Raw genomic sequence first — 24,996 nt, 5'->3', positions numbered from 1 at the left:
TAGCCTTAGTAGTAAAGGGTGACAAAAGGACTTTAGTGAGAAATTATCTGGCTTCAGAAGATCATGATGTAGAATCATAATGGATGGAAACTAGGGACGGCTAATGTCAGAAAAAGCTGCTGGGAGTAGTTTATAAGTTGTCTCATGATGGTTATACTGTTGGACAGATCATTAAACAAGAAATTATTGGAGTTTCTAATAAAGATTATCATATTTGTGGGAAAACTTAATGTTCATATAGACTGGGATAATCAAATTGGCAAGAGGGGTCTAGAAGATGAATTTGTAGAATAATTTTGTGATGGTTCTTGGAGCAATAGATTGTGGAACCACCTAGTGATAAAGCTATCTTAGACCTAGTTCCGTGTAATGATGTAAGGTTAATTAGTAATGTAATTTTAGAAAATCCATTGGGAAATAGTGATCATAATACCATTGAATTCCATGTTAAATTTGAAGGTGACATACTCTAATAAACAAGAATCTTAAACTTAACCAAAGCCAATTACATAGGTATGAGAGGAGAACTGACTAAGAATGATGGTTAAATAGACTGAATGATATGGTGGTAAATGAGCTGTGGGAACAGCAGAAGCATTGAACAATATATTGGGGGATTATCCCAGCCCACTGCGCTGCTCAAGGAGACATCAGCATAGGCCATTTTGTGGGCTTCCCCCTGAGCTACAAGGCTCCGCGAATCTCCTTGGCTAAGATTTACAGAGTAATCAGCTGTAAAATATGAAGTCTTCGGGCCCACTAGCGTCTCCCCCCGCCGGGAGTGGTTCACTCCAGTGGGGTTTACAACTGCTCCCCACTAATGGGGAACTGGCAATCGCCGTCGCTGGAGGGAACAGAGGACATGGAGGCCCCCCTGGGAGGTCAGGGATAAGGAGAGGGGGGGGGAGGGTGGTGTCCCTTGGTTAGTGCCAGCCTGGCACCCTGGCATTGCCAAAGGGAAAACTGGCACTGTCCAAGGGTCACCTTGGCACTGGCCACAGGGCATCGGCGGGCAGGGCCAGAGGGGACAGGGCTTATTTGGGGGGGATCGTTGAGGGTGGGGGGACCTGCTGCCACTCTGCACAGGGATCGCAGGCAGAGGGAGGGAGGACAGCAATCGGAGCTGGCCAACCAGGTGGGGGATGTCGGGGGGGTCGGGAGTGTTGGGGGGGTGGGGGGCGAGATCGGGTGATTAGTGCTGATCAGGTGGGGGCCCGGGGAGATCAGGGCTGGCCAGAGGAGGGGAGACATCGAGGCTTGCCGGGGAGGTCTGGGAGGCTAGCAGTCGGGGATGGGGGGGGAGAGGGGGGGCTCTGCAAGGCCAGCTATGGGGGGTGGGGGGGGAGAGGCCAGCGATTGGGTGGTCGGCAATGGGAGCCAGTGCGCATGCACCAATCTGTGCTCTGACAGGCTAGCGCATGCGCAGTGGCCCTCTCAAAGCTATGCTGCCGACCTCTCAGGTGGGAATAGGCCCCGCTCCCAGATTTTCAGAGGGAATCCCGCGAGGGCACTCTGCAGTGCTCAGTGTGCGGGAGATCCATTCCGGAAATCACGCTGAAAAAAAACAGTGAGAGTTACTCCTATTTTCCCGCAAATTGGGGACTTTTTGGGAGAATCCCGGCTGTTGTGTCTGTCTTCATAATAGAATACACAAGTTGCATAGAAATAGAGAATAACCCAGGGGCAAAGAAGAATGAAGGTTGGATTGGATTGATTAACAGTCCCATCAGATTGGAAATTGGCAAATGTAACACCACTTTTCCAGAAACGAGGAAAAGAGAGAAAACAGGAAATTACAGGCAGTTAGACTAACATCAAACATTGGGGAAAATGCTGGAATCCATTATTAAAGCAGTTTTAACAATGCACTTAGAACAGAATAGTATGATTATAACAAGTAAGCACTTTTACAAAAGGGAAATCCTGTTTGACAAATATATCAGAGATTTTTTCAGGGAGTAACTAGTAGGATAGATAAAGAGGAACCAGTAGATATAGTATACCTGGATTTCCAAAAGGCATTCGATTAGGTGCCACATGAAAAGGTTAATAGGCAAGATGAATGCTCATGGAGGTGGGTGTAAAAGGTTAGCATGAATACAGGATTGGTTACCAGACAATAAACAAAGTGGGCATAAATGGGGCATTTACAAGTTTGCAGGTTGTGACTCATGGGGGGGGGGGTGACTCCCCCATCCTGCTGCGCTGCTTTTGTAGCTCAGCGGGCTTGGAGACTTGAGCGGAGGCCGTTTCGCGGACTCCCCGCTGGGCGCCACGGCCTCCACGATTCTCCGGCATCTGGATTTCCGGCGCCATCAGTTCCGCGCCAAAAATCAGCGCGGAGCTGAATAATTCATACAAATTCTAATTTGCATACAATTTAAATTCTATTAGCGGGCCCAAGACTGAAATCTCCAGGCCTGCTAGCACCTCTTTCCACCAAGGGTCACACGGCTGGCAATGTGGGGCTGGCTGGTGATCAGGAGGCCGGCAGTGCGAGGCCACTGCGCATGTGCCCATCTCGGCGCTGACAGATTGCCACATGTGCAGTGGCCTCGCTCAGCGCTGTGTTGCCGGCCTCTCCAGCGGGAATAGGCCCCGCCCGCTGAATTTCAGCGTGATTCACGCTGAGGCACTCTGGAGATTCATTTTGAAACACCTTCTGAAAAAACCAGCGGGACTTACTCCAGTCTTTATGCAAATATTTTTGGGAGAGTCACCCCCATGGTGTGCCACAAGACTCAGTGTTGGGGCCTTAGCTATTTACAATTGATGTTTTGATGAAGCGACATATATCTAAGTTTGCTGATAATACGAAGCAAAGAAACTGCGGTGGCGGGCGGTGGCTCTGATGGCACCTCTCCTGTTGGCCAGATTGATGGGATTCAGTATCAGATTCTGTGCTTGGAACCTCATTAATTATGCACAGGCAAGTTTCCCTCCCAATCTCTTGGCAGGTCGGCAGCTCATTCATCCACCTGTTGCCTGGTGGGTTCGAAGGTCCCTGCGCCATATTTAAATACTGGTCAGGTACACTCACATCACTCTCTCCAACTCACGTGTCTTCACCAGACTGTGCAGGATGTCAGCAACCCAGAAGGAAAAGGCAGCAGCCTCAAGAAGTCTGTTCCTCCATCCAACCACACTCCCTCAAGCCCATCACCTGCAAGACGCCCAAACCTCACTTGGACCTCTACCCGTCACACCTGGTCCCTTTGTATATCCACTTCTAGTAAATGATGTGGTAGCCCTTTGACCCCCTTGTTCTTTGGCTTTTCACGCAGCCTTGTCAGGGTCCAGCTTCCCTTCCCTCTGCCTTCCATTGTTCATTGTCCTCATCCACCTCTTTGACCCTCTGCCGTCGTGAGCCCTTGCCCTCCTCGACCCCCATCCCACCCCTTGCACATCACTCCTCCTACATTTCTCCCCTTGTGTCTGTCAGGCAACCCCTCAACTTCATCTCACACTCCAATCCCAGTTGAACTTCGGACCTTTTGTTGTGGTGACTGCAAGAGTCCCGCAGCCCAGTGCCTATCTGACCAGATAGACACTGGTTTGTGGCACCAGTGGGAGGAGACCCCTGTACTCCCCAGCCCAAAGCGCTGTACTGATCTGACTTAGTGACACAGGAGGGTCCATGGCTCCAGGATGGTGCTGTCCATGAAGACCAGCTCGGTATAGAGATGGAGCACAGGAGCTGGTCTGTCCTGGCAGAGTGGTGTACTGCGCATCACTATGGCAGAAAGGCTTTGTTGCACACTCCCTTGAGGTCTCTTGCGAACTGAGGACACTTGTGGACGTCACCCTTTTATCAATTGGGTTTTAGACCAACATAATTCCCCTCTGGCGCGAAACAAGATTGGAAGCCCTGACAGGATTTTGGTTCAGGAGCTGTTTTAGTGAACATTCATGAGATGGAAATGGCATTCACACCACCAGCCAATGAGAAGAAGACCTGCCATTAACCGCCATTGGGAAAATTGCGACATAATTTTACACTGGTGTGTTCCCGTTAGATTTTCCACTCCTGCTCGCCATCAAGCTAGCGATGGTAATGTCATTGAAAGTTGAGGGACAACAGTTAGATTCTCCCTTGTTTAGATGGTCCTTGTCTGTCACTTGTGCTTGTTACTTGTCTCTTCACAGCCCAAACCTGAATGTTGTCCAGGTCTCGCAGCATATGCACAGACCGCTTCAGTATCTGAGGAGTTGCAAATTGTGCTGAGCATTGTGCTATTGTCTTTCTGTACCCTTGCCACCCTCAGTGCTTCTTCCAATTAGTATTCAATACGGAGGAGTCCTGATTCATCAACTAAGGGAGTGCTCTTTCCTTGAGTCTATGTTGTGAGTATGACTCTGGGAGTTAGACTATATAGAACCTCTTGTTTTTTTCATTCTTTCATGAGATGTGGACATCGCTAACAAGGCTAGCATTTGTTGCCTGACCCTAATTGCCCTTGAACGGATTGGTTTGCTAGGCCATTTCAGAGGGTCCATTTACGAGTCAACCACATGGCTGTGGGTTTGGAGTCACGTATATACCATATTAGGTGAAGTTAACAGAGTTCCTTCCCTAAAGGATATTAGTGAAGCAGGTGAGTTTTTACAACAATTGACAATGGTTTCATGGTCATTTTAATTCCAAGTTTTTACTGAATTCAGATCTGCCAATGGTGGGATTTGAAACAGGAGCATTACTCTGGATGGATGTGCACATGGACGGAGCATATAGAATCATAGAATCCCTACAATTCAGAAGGAGGCCATCCGGCCCATCGAGTCTGCCCCGACCACAATCCCACCCAGGCCCATCCCCATAACCCCATGAATTTACCCTAGTTAGTCCCCCTGACACTAAGGGGAAATTAGCATGGCCAATCCACCTAACCTGCGCATCTTTGGACTGTGGGAGGAAACCGGAGCACCCGGAGGAAACCCGCGCAGACACGGGAAGAATGTGCGAACTCCACACAGATAGTGACCCAAGCCGGGAATCGAACCCGGGTCTCTGGGGCTGTCAGGCAGCAATGCTAACCGCTGTGCCACCGTGCCGCCCTCCTCTCTGCTCTTCTCCAATGAAGGCCTCCCGTGTTGTGTCAGAAAATCATGGAACTCACTGTATCCCATGTGGTGCCATGATAATGTCCTTTTCCATGTCAAAACGAGTTCTATAATCTGCTCCAGCCATAATAGGAGCAGGTTGGCTTTAAGTAATGTGGCTAGGTTGAAAGTGTCTCTCAATTTAGGGCACCCTACTGAGGCATATAGCTACTCAAAAGCATGGTTAGTGCTCACTGCACACTGCAATCATGTTAATTAGCAAGCAGCATGGTTGACAAACCAATTAGATTTTTTAGAATATAATTAGCAAAGTAGATAAAAGGAAATTAGTGAATATAGTACATCTCAATTTTCAAAGGACATTTGCAAAGTTACTTCTTACACAGGATAAGGGGGTTAGGCGGTTATATATTAACATGACGAGAGAATTGATTAAAGGACAAGATCAGAGAGTAGGAATAAAGGGGTCATTTTCCATTTGGCAGGCTGTTACTAGTGGGGTGCCACAAGGATCAGTGCTGGTGCTTCAGCTGTTTACAATCTGTGTTAATGAATTAGATGAAAAGACCGAGTGCAATGTATCCAAGTTTGATACACAGCCGGCTGGGAAAGTAAGCTCTGAGGAGGATGCAAGGGAAGACAACTTCTGACCCGTAGCAACACTGGAGGTGGTGATTTTACATTGACCCTTCTGGGGTTGTGTGCTTCGCCACCAGTTGTTTTCGTCACGACACATGCGACAGCATCTTGAGAGAGGCTCACCGAGCTGGTGTTACTGCGATGTCGCACAGCTCTACCAGCTGATGTGATGCCCATTTTCCATATCCAGACAATGCAAGTTCAATCAATATATTCACGCATCACTTGCCAAATATTAACATCCAGCTGCAAGAGGGCCCAGGACTTGTATTATTTAAAGAGCCAAGAACTCAACTTCTGGTCGGGTAATTTTGAAGACGCCTGCTATTATGAAATATTTGAAAGAACTCTGGAGTGTTTGTGCAGGTGATGGGCTGAGTTTCTGCATTTTTCAGGAAGCGTACTTGCATCCTCACTTGGAGAGTAGAGGATTTGGTGACCTGTCCACACAAAGGCTGCAACCAGGTATGGGGGGATGCAGTGTCAGTGCCTCTGGTTCTGTAACACAAAAAGGAAATGAAGCAGCCTGCAGAGGGGGCAAACTATGTGCTATGCCCTCTGCCAGCTTGGAACTTGACTCATTGATCTTCCTTGACAGCAACTCATTGCGATCTGGCAAGCAAGCCAATGCCCCCAGCATCTCTGCATGCCCATCCACCTTCTTATTAAGTGATGGGTCAGGCTCGAAAGGCCACTTGGCCTACTGGTAAGAGAGACATCAATCAAAGTTTTCCTTTCCCTCTGCAGTTACGTAAAGTTTGCGTGCTGAGACCTAAGTGGATTAACCATTCTTGGAACTCAATCAAGCAGACATTCGTAATGATGCCATCTGTTCAGCCAGCTTTGCTGATATAGTTGTCAGATGGCCTCATCATCATGAACTGAGCTCTTAGAATGGTTAATCCACTTAAATCTCAACAAGCAATGTTTATACAGCTGCAGAGGGGAGAGAAAGCTTTGTTAGAATGACCAATTTATTAACTTGTAATAATTTTCTGTTTCTTTAAAGAGCTTTTCTATGCCTGTATGGGTTTATGGTGGGGTGTGAAGTGGAAGAAAACTTCTGACATTGAAACTATGAATGGCTCTGATTGACAGCTTTCTGAGAAGGCAAGGCGGCATTTCAATAGGACTGTTTCAGTTGATAGTTTGAGGCCCCTCTGAGGCCATGAAACACATCAACTTGCAAAAGGGGCCCAACTCTATCAAAATGGTTGGAGGGGATGGATGTTGTTTCAACTGCCCACCCCTACAAGGTGGGGAGTGCTGCATGGGGGCTCAACTTGGCGAATGTCCTATTTCGGCTTTTAATTATTATGTGGCTTAATCCTGCGTTGCAATCTGCACGTTCAGTTTTTGAGGTCATTGAATTTCACAACCCCCCCTCCCCATTTCCTCACGAAAGGTGAATGTGGCATGGACAGAATGGATAGTCAGATGCTCTTTCCTAGGATAGAAAAGTCAAGTACGAGGGGACGTAGGTGCGTGGGGAAAAGTTGAGAGGAGATGGGCGAGACACGTTTTTTTACACAGAGGGTGGTGAATATCTGGAACGGCTGCCCGGGGAGGAGGTGGAAGCAGGTACGATAGCAGCAAATAAGGGGCATCTACACGAATACATGAATAGGATGGAAATGGAAGGATGCGGACTCTATAAGTGCATACGTTTTTAGTTTAGGCAGACATTATGATCGATGCAGGCTTGGAGGGCCAAAGGGCCTGTTTCTGTGCTGTACAGTTCTTTGTTCTTTGTTCACTGTATGACTTGTCAGCACAGAAGCATATATTCACAGGAGGATAATCGACATTGGGCAATTTGTTGCAATTTCAACTCAATAGACATTAGCCACATTGCATTTTCACCTGGTTCAGAGCACTTTAAATTTTTTTTTTCCCAATTGGAAGTAAGTAATAATCTGATGGGATTATAGGGAATGTTCTTGTGGACTATAACTATGAACAATTTTTCAAGCAAGATACGAATGATAAAATATGTTGTCAAACAAAAACAGAAAATGCTGGAAAATCTCAGCAGGTCTGACAGCATCTGAGGAGAGAGAATAGAGCCAATGTTTTGAGTCAGGATGACCCTTCATCATATGCTATCCTATTCAAAAAGGTACAACATCATAAGCCAGACATTTGGGGGGGGCGATTCCCCTGGCCTGCTGCGCTGTTCTGGCACCGGATTTCCACCCCCCCCACCTGCCGGAGATCGCAATGGGCAAGGGGTGGGGGTGGGGGAGGGGTGGGTGGAGGCTGGCCCGGACACATCTGGGGGGCCAGCAATGGGGCCATGAGGAGATCGGAAGGGCAGGGTCATGTGCTGGCCAGCGATCAGGAGGCCGTGTGGGGCTACTGCGCATGCACCAATCTTTGCGCTAACAGATTGGCACATGCACAGTGGCGCACTCAGTGTTATGCTGCCGGCCTCTCCAGTGGTCCACTGATTTTTAGTGTGGTTCACGCTAGGGCACTCTGCAGTGCACAGAGTGTGGGAGATTCATTTTGAAATTCCCACTGAAACAAACAGTGGGATTTACTCCAGTTTTTACACAAATTCGATATTTGGAATTCTTTGGGACAATCCCACCCTTGGTATTGAAGCAAACATCCTGACATTTTATGATGTTATAAGCTCAATTTTGAGTGTGGTGCTAAATCTATTGAAAACTAAATGTAACAAGAGGAAGCCATGGACAAAATTGATGATTTATCACAGATAATACATTAATTGTTTTACTGACTGTATATCTCTATCTTTTTTCCAGTTGGATATCCTCCCCTGAATCAGAACCTAAGTACAAAAGGTAACCTCCCACTGATGCTACAATATGATTGCAGTTTCCTAAATATTATTGAGTTTAATTAATTTTTATTTTTTAATTTAAAAGAGCTACAAAGAACAGCAACATATTTTATAGATAGTAATTTCTCTTTACAAGGTTAAACCCCAACTATTTGCCTGTAAATTTATTTTGAGCAATATAAATTAGATTTGCGTAAACCACAAACCATTTACACCTACCATTGTAATGAACAACGACCTACATTGTGCAGTGGTTCAGTGCCTGCCCTCGTATTCTCATCTGATCAGACAATTAGATTGCAAGCCAAACTGATGATAACAGCATAAAATGAAACGGTGCTTGAGAGTCAGTTTATACCAGTATCTGGCAATATAGTTCATCTCGTTAAACTATGATTGGGTAAATTACTTGAGCTTTGTTTATACTTTGAATTTTAAAAAAGAATGTTTGTACCTTCGTGAATCATCAGATGCTCTATATAGGGACTTTATAAATTCTGTGCAATTTTGAACTTGATGTACACATAGTAACTTTTTTCATCTAATATTTAATTGAATTCCAGTATGGTGCGTTTTTGGTATAATGCCCACTGAGTTTTCCTCTCCCAGGCATAATGAGCCGCAGGCCATAACACACAGTTCACGTTTCTCAACTCGCACCACTCTTAATCAGAGAAACCTTAACAAGATTATTAACACTGAGGAAAAAGCTTCGTGAAGTGTGCTTTCCTATGCCACTTACAGCCTGCTTCTGTCACATGCACGTTCAAAGTTACGAAAGTTTGAAGTTGCACAAGGACTATGTGAATGCATTGGCAGGAATTTTCCAGACGTTTGCGTCAGTGGGATTCTCCAGTCCCGCTGCAGTGAATGAAGATTTGGCTGAGCGCCAAATTTTCCATCTTCGCTTACAGTGGCGGCGGGGTGTGAACAACCATGGAATTCCAGCCCATGTGTTTATTTTCTACACCTTCTTTGCTTCCAGCTCTTTTCACTTTTTGAGGAAAAATAAATATTTTAAACTATTTTAGCTTTAGTTTGGTTTCTTTTTTCTACCCTTTCTCTTTCCCTCACTTTTGCAAAGAAGGAAGAAATCATTTTAAGGTTCTCTTTCAGAGTTACCATTCTTAAGGGGTTGTTCTCAATGTAAAGTCTTCTGAGCCTAGTCACATGTATTACAGCAAGGATAACGTAGAAATATGTTCCACTGTGCTTCACCAAAGCCCACTTTTAAAAAATGGAAGCCAATCCAGATATGATGGTATTAATCGGGATGATCAAAAACTTTGTGCTGGATGCTGAAGACACTGGCCTGTAATTTCTGGCTACACAGTGTTTGATTGATTTGGGAGGCTGGTATCCCAAAGACGCGTTGGGGAATCCCTCTTGGAAGTTTCCAGGTAAGCATTTGCACCGCAATTATCCAGAGCGCTAACTTCCCCTGGACAATTGCACTGCGCTGGAAGACACCTGAGAAAGCAAACTTCGAATGGTTCTGCCTGTATTACTTGCACTAATAGTTACTCTGAAAAAGTTAGAAATAAAACAACTTCTAACTTCAGCGTAACTATTTTAAACACCCAGGTCGATCCTTGCACAGGATTCCCCCTATACTCCCAACCCCACATAAGCACCCCCCCTCCCCCCACGGTATACACCACCCCTGACTGCTCCTCCCCTGACTCACATGGGATTCCCCACCTTTACCCAACACACTCCTCCCCCATGTCCAACCTTTCCCACCCCCAAATCCCAGCCATTCACCATAGGCACTTACCTTCTCCCTGGTCTGTTATTTTCAGTAGGACCTTTATTCTCACCTGCTTTATAGCAACTAGTGCTCTGATTACTTTAGACTTCAACACTGGACCTGGGGACGTGCTGCGCTGCCTTGATCTTGTCTGGCTTGAGTCAGGTAGGTCAGGTGAGACAGACACAGATGAAAGTTAGTGCAGGGAAGTGGGTACAGAATTGCAATCCGAGGCTGATTGCCACTCTGAGGAAGATATGGCCTATTATTTCACTTGTGGAAATTGTGACACATCCATCATAGAGTCATAGACGTTTGCAGCATGGAAATAGGCCCTTTGGCCCAACTTGTCCATGCTGCCCAGTCTTTACCATTTAAGCTAGTTCCAATTGTCCCCATTTGGCCCATATCCCTCTATACCCACCTTACCCATGTAACTGTCTAAATGCTTTTTAAAAGACAAAATTGTACCTGTCTCTACTACTACCATCTCTGGCAGCTTGTTTCAGACACTCACCACCCTCTGTGTGAAAAAATTGCCCCTCTGGACACTTTTGTATCTCTCCCCCTCACCTTAAATCTATGCCCTCTAGTTTTAGACTCCCTTACCTTTGAGAAAAGATGTTATCTAGTTGATCTATGCCTCTCATTATTTTATAGACCGTTATAAGTTCACCCCTAAGCCTCCCACGCTTCAGGGAAAAAAGTCCCAGTCTATCCAGCCTCCCCTTATCACTCAAACCATCAAGTCCTGGTAGCACCCTCGTAACTCTTTTCTGAACTCTTTCTAGTTTATTAATATCCTTTCTATAATAGGGTGACCAGGACTGTACACAGTATTCCAAGTGTGGCCTTACCAATGTCTTGTACAAGTTCAACAAGATGTCCCAACTCCTGTATTCAGTGTTCTGACCAATGAAACCAAGCATGCCGAATGCTTTCTTCACCACCCTGTCCACCTGTGACTCCACTTCCAAGGAGCTATGAACATGTACCCCTAGATCTCTTTGTCCATCACTGGATATTTGATAAGCAGTCTGACAATGCAGATGTCGTGGAGGGATCGATAGCCTTTATAGAGGTGGAGAGTTGGATCTTAACAGGAGGATGAGGTGTGCTTTTCCAGGTCACACAAAGAAACCTTTAGACCACCCTTGTCCAGAGCTTCTCCTCCACACTGTGATCATCTTCTGATATCTTCCCTTACAACCTATCATTCCTCCTGGATTCCCGGTAGTGACCATCTACCATTCAAAATCCCATTCCAGCTTACTAGATAGATTTCTTCTAGGTATGCACAGGAGTCAGTCCTTCCATATTGAAATGAGGCCTGTGAACTAAAATCTCTCCATACCCTTCATTGCACCAGCACCTGAACCGCTGTTTACTATGATTGCTTCGCCCAGCAATCCCACTTCCCATTTAAAATTGGTCCAATTGAAGCTGAATACAATTTAAAACAAATAAATTTTACGCAAGCTATTATGAAATAAGAGATTGATCAGTTCACTGTTAACTTGTATTTACGCCCTCGTATTCACAAAGGAGAACCCAAAAAGCTTCTACAAATACATAAAAGGCAAAAGAGCAACTAGGGAGAAAGTAGGGCCTCTGAGGGATCAACAAGGTCATCTATGTGCGGATCCACAAGAGATCGGTGAGATCCTAAGTGAATATTTCTCATCAGTATTTACTGTTGAGAAAGGCATGGATGGGAAAATAAATAGTGATGTCTTGAGGACTGTACATATTAAAGAGGAGGTGCTGGAAATCTTAAAGCGCATCAAGGTAGATAAATCCCCAGGACCTAATGAAATGTATTCCAGGACTTTGTGGGATGCTAGGGAGGAAATTGCGGGTCCCCTAGCAGAGGTATTTGAATCATCGACAGCCACAGGTGAGGTGCCTAAAGATGGGAGGGTGACAAATGTTGTGCCCTTGTTTAAGAAGGGCTGCAGGGAAAAGCCTGGGAACTGCAGGCCGGTGAGCCTAATATTTATAGTGGGTAAGTTGTTAGAAAGTATTCTGAGAGACAGGATCTACAGGCATTTAGAGAGGCAAGGACTGATTAGGGACAGTCAGCATGGCTTTGTGAATGGAAAGTCATGTCTCACGAATTTGATTGAGCTTTTTGAAGGGGTAACCAAGAAGGTCGATGAGGGCAGTGCAGTTGATGTTGTCTACATGGACTTTAGCAAGGCCTTTGACAAGGTACCGCATGGTAGGTTGTTACATCAGGTTAAATGTCACGGGATCCAGGGTGAGGTGGCCAATTGGATATAAAATTGGCTTGATGACAGAAGACAGAGGGTGATTGTAGAGGGTTGTTTCTCAATCTGGGGGCCTGTGACCAGCGATGTGCCTCAAGGATCAGGATTGGGTCCACTGTTATTTGTCATTTATATTGATGATTTGGATGAGAATTTAGGAGGCATGGTTAGCAAGTTTGCAGATGACACCAAGATTGGTCACGTAATGGACAGTAAAGAAGGTTACCTAGGATTGCAACAGGATCTTGATCAATTGGGCCAGTGGGCTGATGAATGGTAGGTGGAATTTAATTTAGATAAATGCGAGGTGATGCATTTTAGTGGATCGATTCAGGGTAGGATCTATTCAATTGATGGTAGGGTGTTGGGGTAAGTTATAGAACAAAGAGGTCTAGGGGTACTGGTTCATAGCTCCTTAAAAGCTGAGTGACAGGCGGACAGAGTGGTGAAGAAGGCATTCAGCATGCTTGGTTTCATTGGTCTGAACGTTGAATACAGGAATTGGGACATCTTGTTGAAGTTGTACAAGACATTAGTAAGGCCACACTTGGAATACTGTGTACAGTCCTGATCACCTTGTTATAGAAAGGATGTTAATAAACTGGAAAGAGTGCAGAAAAGAGTTACGAGGATGCTACCGGGACTTGATGGTTTGAGTTATAAGTAGCGGTTGGATAGACTGGGACTTTTTTGTCTGGAGCATAGGAGGCTTTGGGGTGATCTTATAGAGGTCTATAAAATAATGAGGGGCATAGATCAGCTAGATAGTCAACAGCTTTTCCAAAAGGTAGGGGAGTCTAAAACTAGAGGGTACAGGTTTAAGGTGAGAGGGGAGAGATACAAAAGGGTCCAGAGAGGCAATATTTCACACACAAGATGGTGAGTGTCTGGAACAAGCTGCCAGAGTAGTAAAAGACGGGTACAATTTTGTCTTTTAAAAAGCATTTAGATAGTTACATGGGTAAGATGGGTATTGAGGGATATGAGCCAAATGTGGGCAATTGAAACTGGCTTAGTGGCTTTAAAAAAAAAGGATGGCATGGACAAGTTGGGCTGAAGGGCCTGTTTCCATGCAGTAAACCTCTATGACTCTATTATTCTGGCCTCTCCCACAGATTGAAAGAGTTTCTCCTTCTCAAACTGCTTCATGATTTTAAGGAATAAAAACAGTAATTGCTGGAAATACTCTGGAGGTCAGGCCACGTCAGTGGAGAGTACACAAGAAATGGGAGCAGGGATGGACCACTTGGCCCATTGAGACTGATCCGCCATTCAATGTGATCATGGCTGAACTTGGGCTTCAACTCCATTTTCTCGCCTGCTCCCTATATCCCTTAATTTCTTGAGAGACCAAAAATCTGTCTGCCTCTTCTTAAATGTATTCAATGATGGAGCATCTACAACCCCAACAGCTCTGAGGTAGGGCCACAGATCTGAAATGTTAACTCTGTTTTTTTCTCCACAGATGCAAACTGACCTGTTCAGTATTTACAGTATTTTCTTTTTTTCCTAATTTCCAGAAACTGCACTATTTTACTTTTGTCATAATCTTAAGAACCTGCCTCTGGTCATTTTCTTTGTTTTTCAAGAAAAGTTTTACTAAACTAAAATTTACTCAGTTCTCTGCATCCTCTCAGCTCTGGTGACCTTTAATGGGATTTCTACTGTGAACATCAGTTTTGTATTCCAGAGATGAGAACTGCATAAAATACTCCAAGTCTGGCCTAAACCAAGCTTGTGGTGCAGCACAGTGGCACAATGGTTAGCACTGCTGCCTCACAGCGCCATGGACCCGGGTTCAATTCCAGCCTTGCCTGACTTTCTGTGTGGAGTTTGCATGTTCTCCTTGTGTCTGTGTGGGTTTCCTCCGGGTGCTCCAGTTTCCTCCCACAGTCCACAGATGGGTAAGTTAGGTGGATTGGCCATGCTAAATTGCCTCTTAGTGTCCAGGGATGTGTGGGTTGGATGGATTAGCCATGGTAAATGTGTGGGGTTACGGGGATAGAGGGTGGACCTGGGTAAGATACTCTTTCGGAAAGTCAGTACAAACTCAATGGGCCGAATGGCCTCCTTCTGTACTGCAGGGATTCTATGAAAAGTTCTATATAATTTATCATTACCTTCCTGCTATTATGTTCCATTCCTTGAGAGTTGAACCCCAATATGTTGTAAAGGTTATAAAAAGTACAAACAACTTTTAACATTTTAGATACCTGATATATGTTAATCTCTGGAACTATTTAGTCCTGTGATTTTTAAACCTGTTGAGAATGTGTTAAATTTCAGCCAAGGATTTTTTTTTAAAGTTCTCTCATTCTTGGTTAACAGTAAAAGTTGAATCAATGTTTCATTTCTATTGACCTACATCCTGATAAATAGGAGACCCTGACGTGAAACTAATTCTAATTTAAGGTTCAATTTAACAGTGCCACTTGTATGAAGCCTGTCGCATTGTGTATATTTAAAAACTGGTGGGAATTAAATTGGATAACCTCCTAAAATGGGATTGGGAATCCATCTATGTGGCTAAGGGGGAAAGTTAAGGATATTATTAGTTTAAAAGAATAGTTTTGGAAAGAATAGTAGTAAATCTGAGCATTGGGAGTGTTTTAGAAGCTAGCAAAAGGCCACGAAAAGTTGATTAAAAATGGAAATTAGCTGGACAGATTGTAAGTGTTTTACAAGCATGTAAAAAGGGGAGTAGCTAAAGGAAACTATGGTAGAGATAGGAAAAATTATCATGGGGAATCAGGAAACAACAGAGACGGTGAATAAATATTTTGTATTTGTCTTCACAGTAAGTTACATACCAGAAATAGAAGCTAACTAAGGAACTAATAACAACGAGGGACTTAAAGTAATTGATGTCAACAGAAAAAAGTACTGGAGAAATACAAGGGAAATCTCTGGGACTTGATGGCCTGCATCCTTGGGTTCTAAGAGTTGGCTGCAGCGATAGTGGATATATGAACGATGATTTTCCAACATTCCCTCGATTCTAGAATGGATTGAAAGTTGACATGTAAGTCAACTTTCGAGAAAGGGAGAGAGAGAAAACAGGAAATTACAAGTCAGTTAGCCTGTCATCAATTATCAAGAAAATGCTGGAAACTATTATTAAAGCAGCCTTAATGATGCACTTAGAAAATGATAGTATGATTAGACATGGCTTCATAAAAGAGAAACCATGTTTGACACATTTATTAGCATTTTTGAGGATATAACTAGGTTAGATAAAGGAAAATCAGTGGATGTGGTCTACTGGATTTCCAAAAGGCATTTGATAAGCTTCCATACAAAGAGTTGCGGTCCTGCCACATCCAGTTGGGAATGGTGGTGGACAACTAAATAACTCACTGGAGGCAGAGAGGCTTCATAAAAATCCACACCCTTAATGATGGGCGAGTCCAGCACATCAGTGCAAAAGACAAGGCTGAAGCATTCGCAATGATCTTCATCCAGAAGTGTCAAGTGAATGATCCATCTCTGCCCTGGAGGTCCCAGCATCATGGATGGCAGTCTTCAGCCAATTCGATTCACTCCATAGCTGAAGGCATTGGATACTGCAAAAGCTATTGGCTCTGACAATATTCTGGCAATAGCACTGGAGACTTGTGCTGCAGAACTTGCCGTGCCCCTAGCCAAGCTATTCCTGTACAGCTACAACACTGGCATTTACCCAAGTATGTTCTGTACTCAAAAAAGCAGGACAAATCCAACTCGGCCAATTACTGCCCCACCCGTCTACTCTTAATCATTAGCAAAGTGGTGGAAGAGGTCATCACCGGTACTATCAAGTCATACTTGCTTAGTAATAACCTGTTCACTTTAGTGAGGTGACCAGAACTGCACAAAGAACTCAAGCTGTGACCTAACTAATGTTTCATATGGTCCCAGCATAACCTCCCTGTTCTTATAGGCTAAGCCTTGGCTAATAAATAAGATTCCATATGCCTTCTTAACACCTTATTAACTTGTCCTGCTACATTCATGGAGCTGTGGACATTCTCTCACTTCCTTCACTTCTCTCAGAATCATCTCATTTATTGCGTAACTCTTTGCCTTGTCTGACCTTCCAAATGCAACAGCTCACACTTTTCTGGGTTGATTTCCATTTGCCATTTTATGCCTACCTGACCAGTCCATTGATATATCCCTGCAGTCTACAGCTATCCTCCACACTGTCTACCAAGTGGCCAATTTTTGTGTCATCTGAAAACTTCTTGATCATTCCCCCTACGTTTACATCCAAATCATTTATATTGAAGATATATATGTGTGTGTGTATACCATACAAGGCAGGGGACCTGTTGAACGCCATTGGAAACAGCCTTTCAGTCATAAAGCATCCATCAGCAATTTGTTTCCTGCCTCTGAGTTAATTTTATACCAAGTGTGCTACTTTCACCTAGATATCACAGGCTTTTATTTTTTGAACTTGCTTGCCATGTGGGACCTTGTCAAAAACATTGCTAACATCCACTTAGACCACATCAATTGTACTAACCTTATCAATCCTCCTTGCTACTTCCTCAAAAAATTTAGTCAGACACATCCTTCCCTTAATAAATTCCTGCTGATTGCATTTGATTAATTCCTGCAATTCAAAGTGACAGTTTATCCTGTTCTTCAGATTTCAGATTCTAAAAATGTTCCCACTACTGAGATCAAACTGACTGGCTTGTTATTACTCAGACTATCCCTCGCTCCCTTTTTAAACAAAGGTACAAAGTTAGCAGACCTCCAATCCTCTGATACCACACCTGTAGTCATGATGTGGAGATGCCGGCGTTGGACTGGGGTAAACACAGTAAGAAGTTTAACAACACCAGATTATAGTCCAACAGGTTTATTTGATAGCAAAAGCCACACAAGCTTTCGGCGCTCCAAGCCCCTTCTTCAGGTGAGTGGGAATTCTGTTCACAAACAGGGCATATAAAGACACAGACTCAATTTACATGAATAATGGTTGGAATGCTTCCGCACACACGAGGACGGCCTCAACCGGGATATTGGGTTCATGTCACACTATTTGTAACCCCCACAGCTTGCCTGGACCTGCAGAGTTGTCTTGTCTTGTCTGGAGACAATACACATCTTTTTAGCCTGTCTTGATGCTCTCTCCACTCACGTTGTTTGTATCTTAAAGACTTGATTAGCTGTAAGTATTCACATTCCAACCATTATTCATGTAAATTGAGTTTGTGTCTTTATATGCCCTGTTTGTGAACAGAATTCCCACTCGCCTGAAGAAGGGGCTTGGAGCTCCGAAAGCTTGTGTGGCTTTTGCTACCAAATAAACCTGTTGGACTTTAACCTGGTGTTGTTAAATTTCTTACTGTGACCACACCTGTATCCAGTGAGGATTGGAAAATTAACAGTCTGAGGTACATTTCATCCAGCCCTTTGATTTATCCACTTTCAAGGCTGCTAATCCCCTTATTACTTCCTCTCTCCCTATGTTTATCACATCCAATACTTAACAATCCTCCTCCTTAACTACAATGTCTGCATTGTCCCCTTCTTTTATGCTGATAGACGCAAAGTATTCATTAAAAACCATACCCACATTCTTTGCTTCCACAAATAGGTTACCTTGTTGGTCTTTTAATGGCCCTACTCTTTAAGACCTGTTGTTTTAAATTCATTGGCTGTATGCATCAACAAGGCCCATATATTGCAAGTAATTATTGTTACTTAAAAGCAGCCTAGGCCTCTTAAAGGAGAGGTTCAACAAGAAGGGGAGTTTTTGACAAGTGAATCCATGCTGTGATACTGTGAAGAATGTGTGAAAATGTGAGGGAGCAAGCACCAAGCGTTGCTGACAATGGACTGGAGGTGCAAGTCATGTTCAGAAGTAATGATATCTTATATCCTGCTGTCGCAGAAGACCCTCCAGATATAAGCTCAGGAAGGAGTGGGAAGAATAACCATGATGTGGAGATGCCGGCGTTAGATTGGGATAGGCACAGTAAGAAATCTCACAACACCAGGTTAAATTCCAACATGTTTATTTAGTAGCACGAGCTTTCGGAGCGCTGCTCCTTCATCTGACACTCACCTGATGAAGGGGCAGCGCTCCGAAAGCTTGTGCTACTAAATAAATCTGTTGGACTTTAACCTGGTGTTGCGAGACTTCTTACTGGGAAGAATAGCAGCAGAGCTTAATACCTGGAATGTAGCTCCAAGAACATGGATGCAGTGCAGGAGGAGACTTAACTCCCATTTGTGTTGTCAAAGTGGGTGAGCTCGCTCTTCAAATGGCGCATTCTATAAGCTGAACCCTGAGCTTCATCCACTGTTAAATTGACTACGTCCCCATTACCTAACTATCAATCAATACACAACCCTGCAATTCATATGCTAGACGTCACCTTCACAAACTTAGCATGATTACATACCTTGCACTCACAGCACCTGTTTAAATATGACAGCCAAATCACCCAGACATATTTTCGGCCTCTCGCTGACATTCTCTTTCTTGCTGGAGAAGGTGGCACATAGGATGAGACAGCAGCAAAGATATGAAAGACCAGCATGCCTCGGCATGCTCTAATCCCCACGGAGGAGACAGTGCTGGCCATCATGGGAAGGGGCATCATTCAGACTGTAGTCACTGATGGTGATAGGAAATTTCAGTACCTATTCCACCTTCAGTCTCCCCCGTCTCCCCCTCGTCCCACAATTTCTTCTGGCTCACAAGTTGCAAATACTGTAAGCGCTCCTTGCTTTCTTCACTCCCCGTACCACACCCTGACCCTTGCCCCTTCTTCATTTCAGATACACAAGAACTTTGAACCTTTTCAGTCAGAGGAGGAAGGAGCAGAAGATAGTGAAGACGAAGCAATACTTACATTCTTACACTGACATTTGCATTGCATCCCGTATTTTAGAAGTTAGAATATAGGAAGGATTGTCATGTGGTGAGACACTGGACACAGTGGCACAGAGGCCAGACAGGGGAAAGGATAGTGCAGATTGCCAGAGGGTGAGGTTGCACAGTAATTGTTTTGAATAGAAGTCAGATGTGGACTTTTAATGAGCCAGGCCGCAGAAGAAAGCTACTGGGTGTATACAATAAAATGCCTGATGGACTGGAAAGTCTGCCAGAAAACCTACACTCAATTCCAAGCAGCATGGAGGGGGTCCAGTACCAAGTTGGCACAAGGATTTGTGCAGAGCTTATAGCTCAACCCCATTCCAACATAGAACAGATGGTCACCTTCATCAGCACAGGTATGGAACCCACCATGCTGCAGCATCTGATCCTATTACAGCTCAAACAGCTTTTATTGCAGCACAAACGGCTTCCGTCAAAGCTCTGAGTGCTGCAGAGGAAGATCGGACTTCTGTCTTTCAAGCTCAGAATTATACCATCATGGCTGTGAATAGCTCTGTTCAAAGGAGCTGCCAGGACATCACAGCAATATATTAATCTGTCCTCCAACAGGTCAACGTAATTGCTGAGGTGCAGCCCTGGGAGAGTGATAATGGCTGCCCAGAACACATACCAGCTCTCCTCTCTCAGAATGACAGCATTCCTGCTCCCAGCCCTGCCACTTTACAAATGGATTCTAGGTGACTGAAGTCATGGGGTTTAATATGCAGCAATGTGGTTTGAAGTTCAAACATGACTTCCAGCTGTACAAACAATATTCCATAATCTATCGATTCTAATGCCTACTTAAAATGGCATTCTGGGCTTTGGTTCAATACTTCAGTTAAAGGACGACATGTCTGATAATGCAGCACCTCCTCAGTCCTGCACTAAAGAGTCACCCTGAGTAATGTGCTTGTTCTGGAGCTCATGTGGTGAGAAAGCTACCAAAATGAGCAAGCTGTTGCAGGTAAATGATTAAATCTCACTGAATGCGTAATGCAGCACTGTATTTTTCCTGCGTAATGTATCCTCTTGTTAATTAATCCAGGCGACTTCTGGAGCACTGACTGCTGCACCAGTTTTTCTACCATCCCTTTGACATTTTCCACATGATAAATTCTTCCAGCAAAATGTTGTTGCGGTGTTTCTAAAACCTGGTGGGATATATTAATATATGTTGTTTAAAAGAGAATCAGTGAAGTCCCATTGTTTAAAACTTTTGTGTCTAAAGGGTTAACAGATGGAGCTTAATGTTGGTTAGATCCTTTCTTAAAATAGCTCTCTCCAGCATGAGAGAACACTTCCATTATGCTGCAGCAGAATGTTTCTTTTGTGTGGCATAGTCAAATGAAATAATGAGTTGAAGATTGAAATAAAGAATGTAAATCACTCTCACTGTCAAGTGTAGATGTGTTTCCCTCTGTAAATGGACTGGGCTTTTGGAGAGTTTTTATAGATTAAAAAAATGAATACACAAATCAAATTCTATTGCAACAGTTTTAGAGCTTTTATACTCCAACAGCATCAGATATATGTACAAAATAGAAACCAGATTGTCTGTAAGTGATGTTCTGTAATTAAATATGAGGTTTGGAAACAACAGAAGAAAAATCTGCTCGGTGTTCCAAAGGTACCAGCCATACAACATCAGCAATTAAATACAATAGCGCCTTGTCTGCAAGAATGTTTTTAAGAGTCTGGGGACCATCAGTTTTAATTTTTCACAAACTTTTGGTTTTATGATTACCATAACTGTACACATTATTGGGGTAATTAGTATAGAGTAGAATTAGCTATCTATGCAGCTTCTGTCTTGGTCTTGGAGTGAGGAAACGAATAGGATTCCAAACAGGTTGGGCTTCCAGCATTTGTTTTCAAGAATATTTGAATTTTAGAATGGAAAATTTTGTGTTTGTAAATGTTAGAAACCTTGCCAGCACCATCCCCAACCTGCAAATGAAAAATACAACAGAGTTTAGACAGGTCAACGTCAGACAGTGACTATTAGTCATTTGCAAATTTGCACTATCTTTAGTTGCGGTTTTACTGTAAGATTAAAACAGTTCTACTCTGAAATATGTATCAAGTTTGCTCTTCAAATTAGTAACTTATGAGAAGTCATATTTTGCAATTTGTGAAGGTACTGTTGCTTCAATTTTTCAGCTGAGATTGATATTCCTCAGTAACAATTGCTCCAACATTATGAGGCACAGGCCGAGATCTTCCAGCCGTGTTCACCCCAAAACTAGAAAATCTCACCCGAGGTCCAAGGACCTTTGCGTGATCCACTCTCCCCCACCCCCACCCCCACCCACCCCCCACCTCACCTGCTATGATTCCCGTGGCAGGCGGGACAGGAAAATTCCCTGCACAATCTTTAAATTAGCACTTATCCATTTATGAATGAAATAAGGAAGCACTTTTTCACACACAATAATGGAAATTCTATCTCCCCAGAAGTTATATATTCTGGAGCAATTGAAATTTTTTAAACTGGGATTGACAGGTTTTTTTTATCAGCTAAGGGTATTGATGGACATGGATCAAAGACAGGTCAGTGGAGGTGAGGTACAGGTCAGATGTGATCTAATTGAAAGATGGAACAAGCTTAGGGCTCCATTGTTTGGCTTCTGTTCCTATGGGCGGAATTCTCCCATTTTGAGACAAAATGCCATGGTGCGGACGAGAACGTGGAATGTTTCCCACTGCAGAGGCTGGCGGGGAAAAAGGCCAAACCTTCTGGGCCCAACCTCATTAATTATTTGCATGGGTGTTTCACACCATATTCCTTGGTGGGGCAGCCCTGGATGGCACGTAGTTCATCATTGTGTCTGGGTACCATATTGAAAAGGTATCAACAATACTGACCTACAGTTGAAGAAAGAAGATGGACCACCGCCTGCAAATGAAGATAAATCTCTGGGAGCACACGGAGACAGGAAGATGAACCTTCTGAGAACGAAGGTGGATCTCCTGGAACATTCTGAGGCTGGAACATGGACCCCCTCCACAACACCTAAACTAGAAAGTCCACCTGCAGATACACCCCTGACCTACTGCTGTGATACCCTGGGTTTCAGTGCTGCGGACAACCTCCGTTCCAGACTCCGGAGGAAGCCCCAGGCATTGTGCTGAGATCTGCACACCACATTGTTCCAAACGTGTTTCACAGCAGTGTTTTTTTACCCACCAGCATTGTGGAGATGTGTCCCATTAACAGGATGCAAACCCAGCCTCTGGTGGGTTTTCCAACTGCTCTTGTTGGGCACCAGCAGAAGATCCTGTTGTAAATTCACGATAGTGTGAAACTGATTTCTGGGCCTCCCATCTTAGTTATTCTTTTCCCATTGCCTGCCATTGAACCCACCGGTGGGGGCCAGGAAGAATTCTGCCCTATGTTTCTAAGTTAGTTCAATACTTATAATTCAATGCATTGCTTTCCTAATCTTAAAGCCAGAAAGTATTATTGTAAGATTGATGTGGCTATTCATAAATGCAAGGATGTGAGAAACGTCAGTTTGCATTAAGATCTTTGGAATAAAATGCATGATGTGGCCCAGGTGGCAAGTCTTTGAGGTCTCCAACATGAGAAATAAAGTTTGGATCTTACCCTGTGACCCAATTCGCGAGATGGAACATTTTATACACTGTGGCACTTCATTTGCGAGGAACAAAAAAAGCCAATGGGACCATTACAACTTGGTTAAAGCCAAGGCAAATCTCCTGTGAGCGGATTGAGTCATTGAAAGCTGTGGAAGCTCGTGATGTTTAGGATATTATGTTGAAACTGAACATTCAAATAGAGCATTGATATCTTCCAGTCCTGTGGGGTGAGCAGCCTGAAAATAATTTTCACAGTTGAATGGTTTGCAGATTATCTGCCTGTTTTTTATCCTTATTCTTTGCAAATCCCACTTTTAAAAAAATCCTTTCAAAACAAAAATGCGATGAGTATAATAAACAGAACATGCACTTCACGCCCACAAATTAAGATTTTTATTTTCACCCACTAGGTTGACTGACCAACTTGTGACTTCACCACTTGTAAATTGTTCATTCAGCATTATTTGTGAGGAACTTGGCTCAGATTTTTGTCAACTGGAGAAATGCCTATTTTCTGTTGCACAAGCTAACATTGTTGTTTCTCGAGATGTTTGACTCCTGAGAATATAATTTTATTAGCAGGCATGTTTTCTTTAGGAAAAAAACCTCAACCGCCATTTAGAAAATGCCTGCAGTAACAATTCTGTAGCATTTCTTAAAAGCTAACAAGTGATTTAAGTAGCATAAATGGTCTAGTTTACTCATATGGTTACGGAATATGCACATTTATTGAGAGATAGATTAATGTTAAAAGCACAAAGCCTATTTTTATAGGTATAAGCTTTTCAGACGCTGAGGTAAGCAGATTTTTAGTGGGAAGTGGATTGCTCTCAGTAATGCAAAAGAAGCAATTGACATGTTAGAAAGTGATGAACAAGGCAACATCATCTTGACTCAGAGAATTACAACAAGTTCACTAAAAGTTGCACAAAAGGAGCACATAAGTAAGACATGAATATTACTCTTAAAAGAGAAAGATACATGACGTGTGGAATACATTGAAAATAGTTGTTATGCATATTACGCAAAAAATATTTTCATTCTGAACTATTTTGGTAGGGATGGAGTAACCAAGATTTTACAAGGAGCAAATTCCGTACTTTGAAATATTCTTCTGAATCACAAATGATGCTTTGATTAAAATATTCCAGCAGTGCCTACCTGCAAAGGAAGCAGGGCCTGAGAGGGCAGGGCCTGGGGGGTGGGGCATGAAGGGGGACCCATTGGAAAGGTCCCAATGCCGGTGATCTATGTTCAAGGCAGGGGGAGAGATCAGGCTGGCGAACTATGTTGGGGAGGGAGGGGGGAACATTCCATCAATGAGGGTGGGGGTCCTGATGTCTGTGGGGGGGGGGGGGGGTGGATGGAGGAAGGAAGGTCTTCAGTTTCTCTTTGAGATCAGGGTGCCCATTAAAAATGGCACCCGATCTCTTTGAAGCCGGGCTTGTCGACATGTTTAGGCCCCACTCCTTTCCAAACTGGTGCAAAAAATTACCCAAAAAATTAGCAAATGCAGGAAGTCACGATCCTTGTCCTGTACGAATCGGACGTGTTTCTTGCCCAAAATTTAGTCATTTTTTGGGAAATTCTGCCCCAAGTCTTTTTCCTATAGGTGGCCCCTGGTTGCTAAGCAACAGTTCATTCTTTCTCCAAGTTCTTGTTTGCCTTTCACGCTGTAAACTCTCAAGTGCAATAGAGAGACATTTTAAAATTAAACCAAAAACCCCCATAAATGCAAATACCTTTGTTTAACATGAATTTAACTAGAGTTTTTCTTTTTCTTATACAGAAGCACTAAATTAAATTCACTTAAATCTATACCATATTTCTAACATCCAACAATACAAACATTGATCATTTAAAACTACCTCTGCTTCCTGACTCAATGGATGCGGAGAAAAATATTTATTTGGAAAGGCTCTTCCAAATGTATTAAATATATGTAACTGACTATAGAATAGGATGAGTATGGCTACACTTTTTA

The 24,996-nt window shown here is 43.6% G+C and overlaps 1 protein-coding gene across 3 annotated transcripts in view; it reads left to right on the top strand.

Annotated features, from left to right (window-relative positions):
* The window catches only part of rtn1a (reticulon 1a), a 174,989-nt gene that overhangs the window by 47,555 nt on the left and 102,438 nt on the right, over window positions 1-24,996 (top strand). Inside the window, exon 2 of one of the 3 annotated variants that reach the window (XM_078234199.1) lies at window positions 8,472-8,510. The exons of the other annotated variants lie outside the window; for them this stretch is intronic. Coding sequence (XP_078090325.1) covers window positions 8,472-8,510 — 39 coding nt within the window. The remainder of the gene's footprint in view (window positions 1-8,471; window positions 8,511-24,996) is intronic. 3 annotated transcript variants of the gene reach the window in all.

This window comes from Mustelus asterias, chromosome 18 (assembly GCF_964213995.1).
Source record: "Mustelus asterias chromosome 18, sMusAst1.hap1.1, whole genome shotgun sequence".
NCBI lineage: Eukaryota > Metazoa > Chordata > Chondrichthyes > Carcharhiniformes > Triakidae > Mustelus > Mustelus asterias.
Note: the sequence above shows the minus strand (reverse complement) of the source record. Positions and strands in the feature narration are given on the sequence as shown.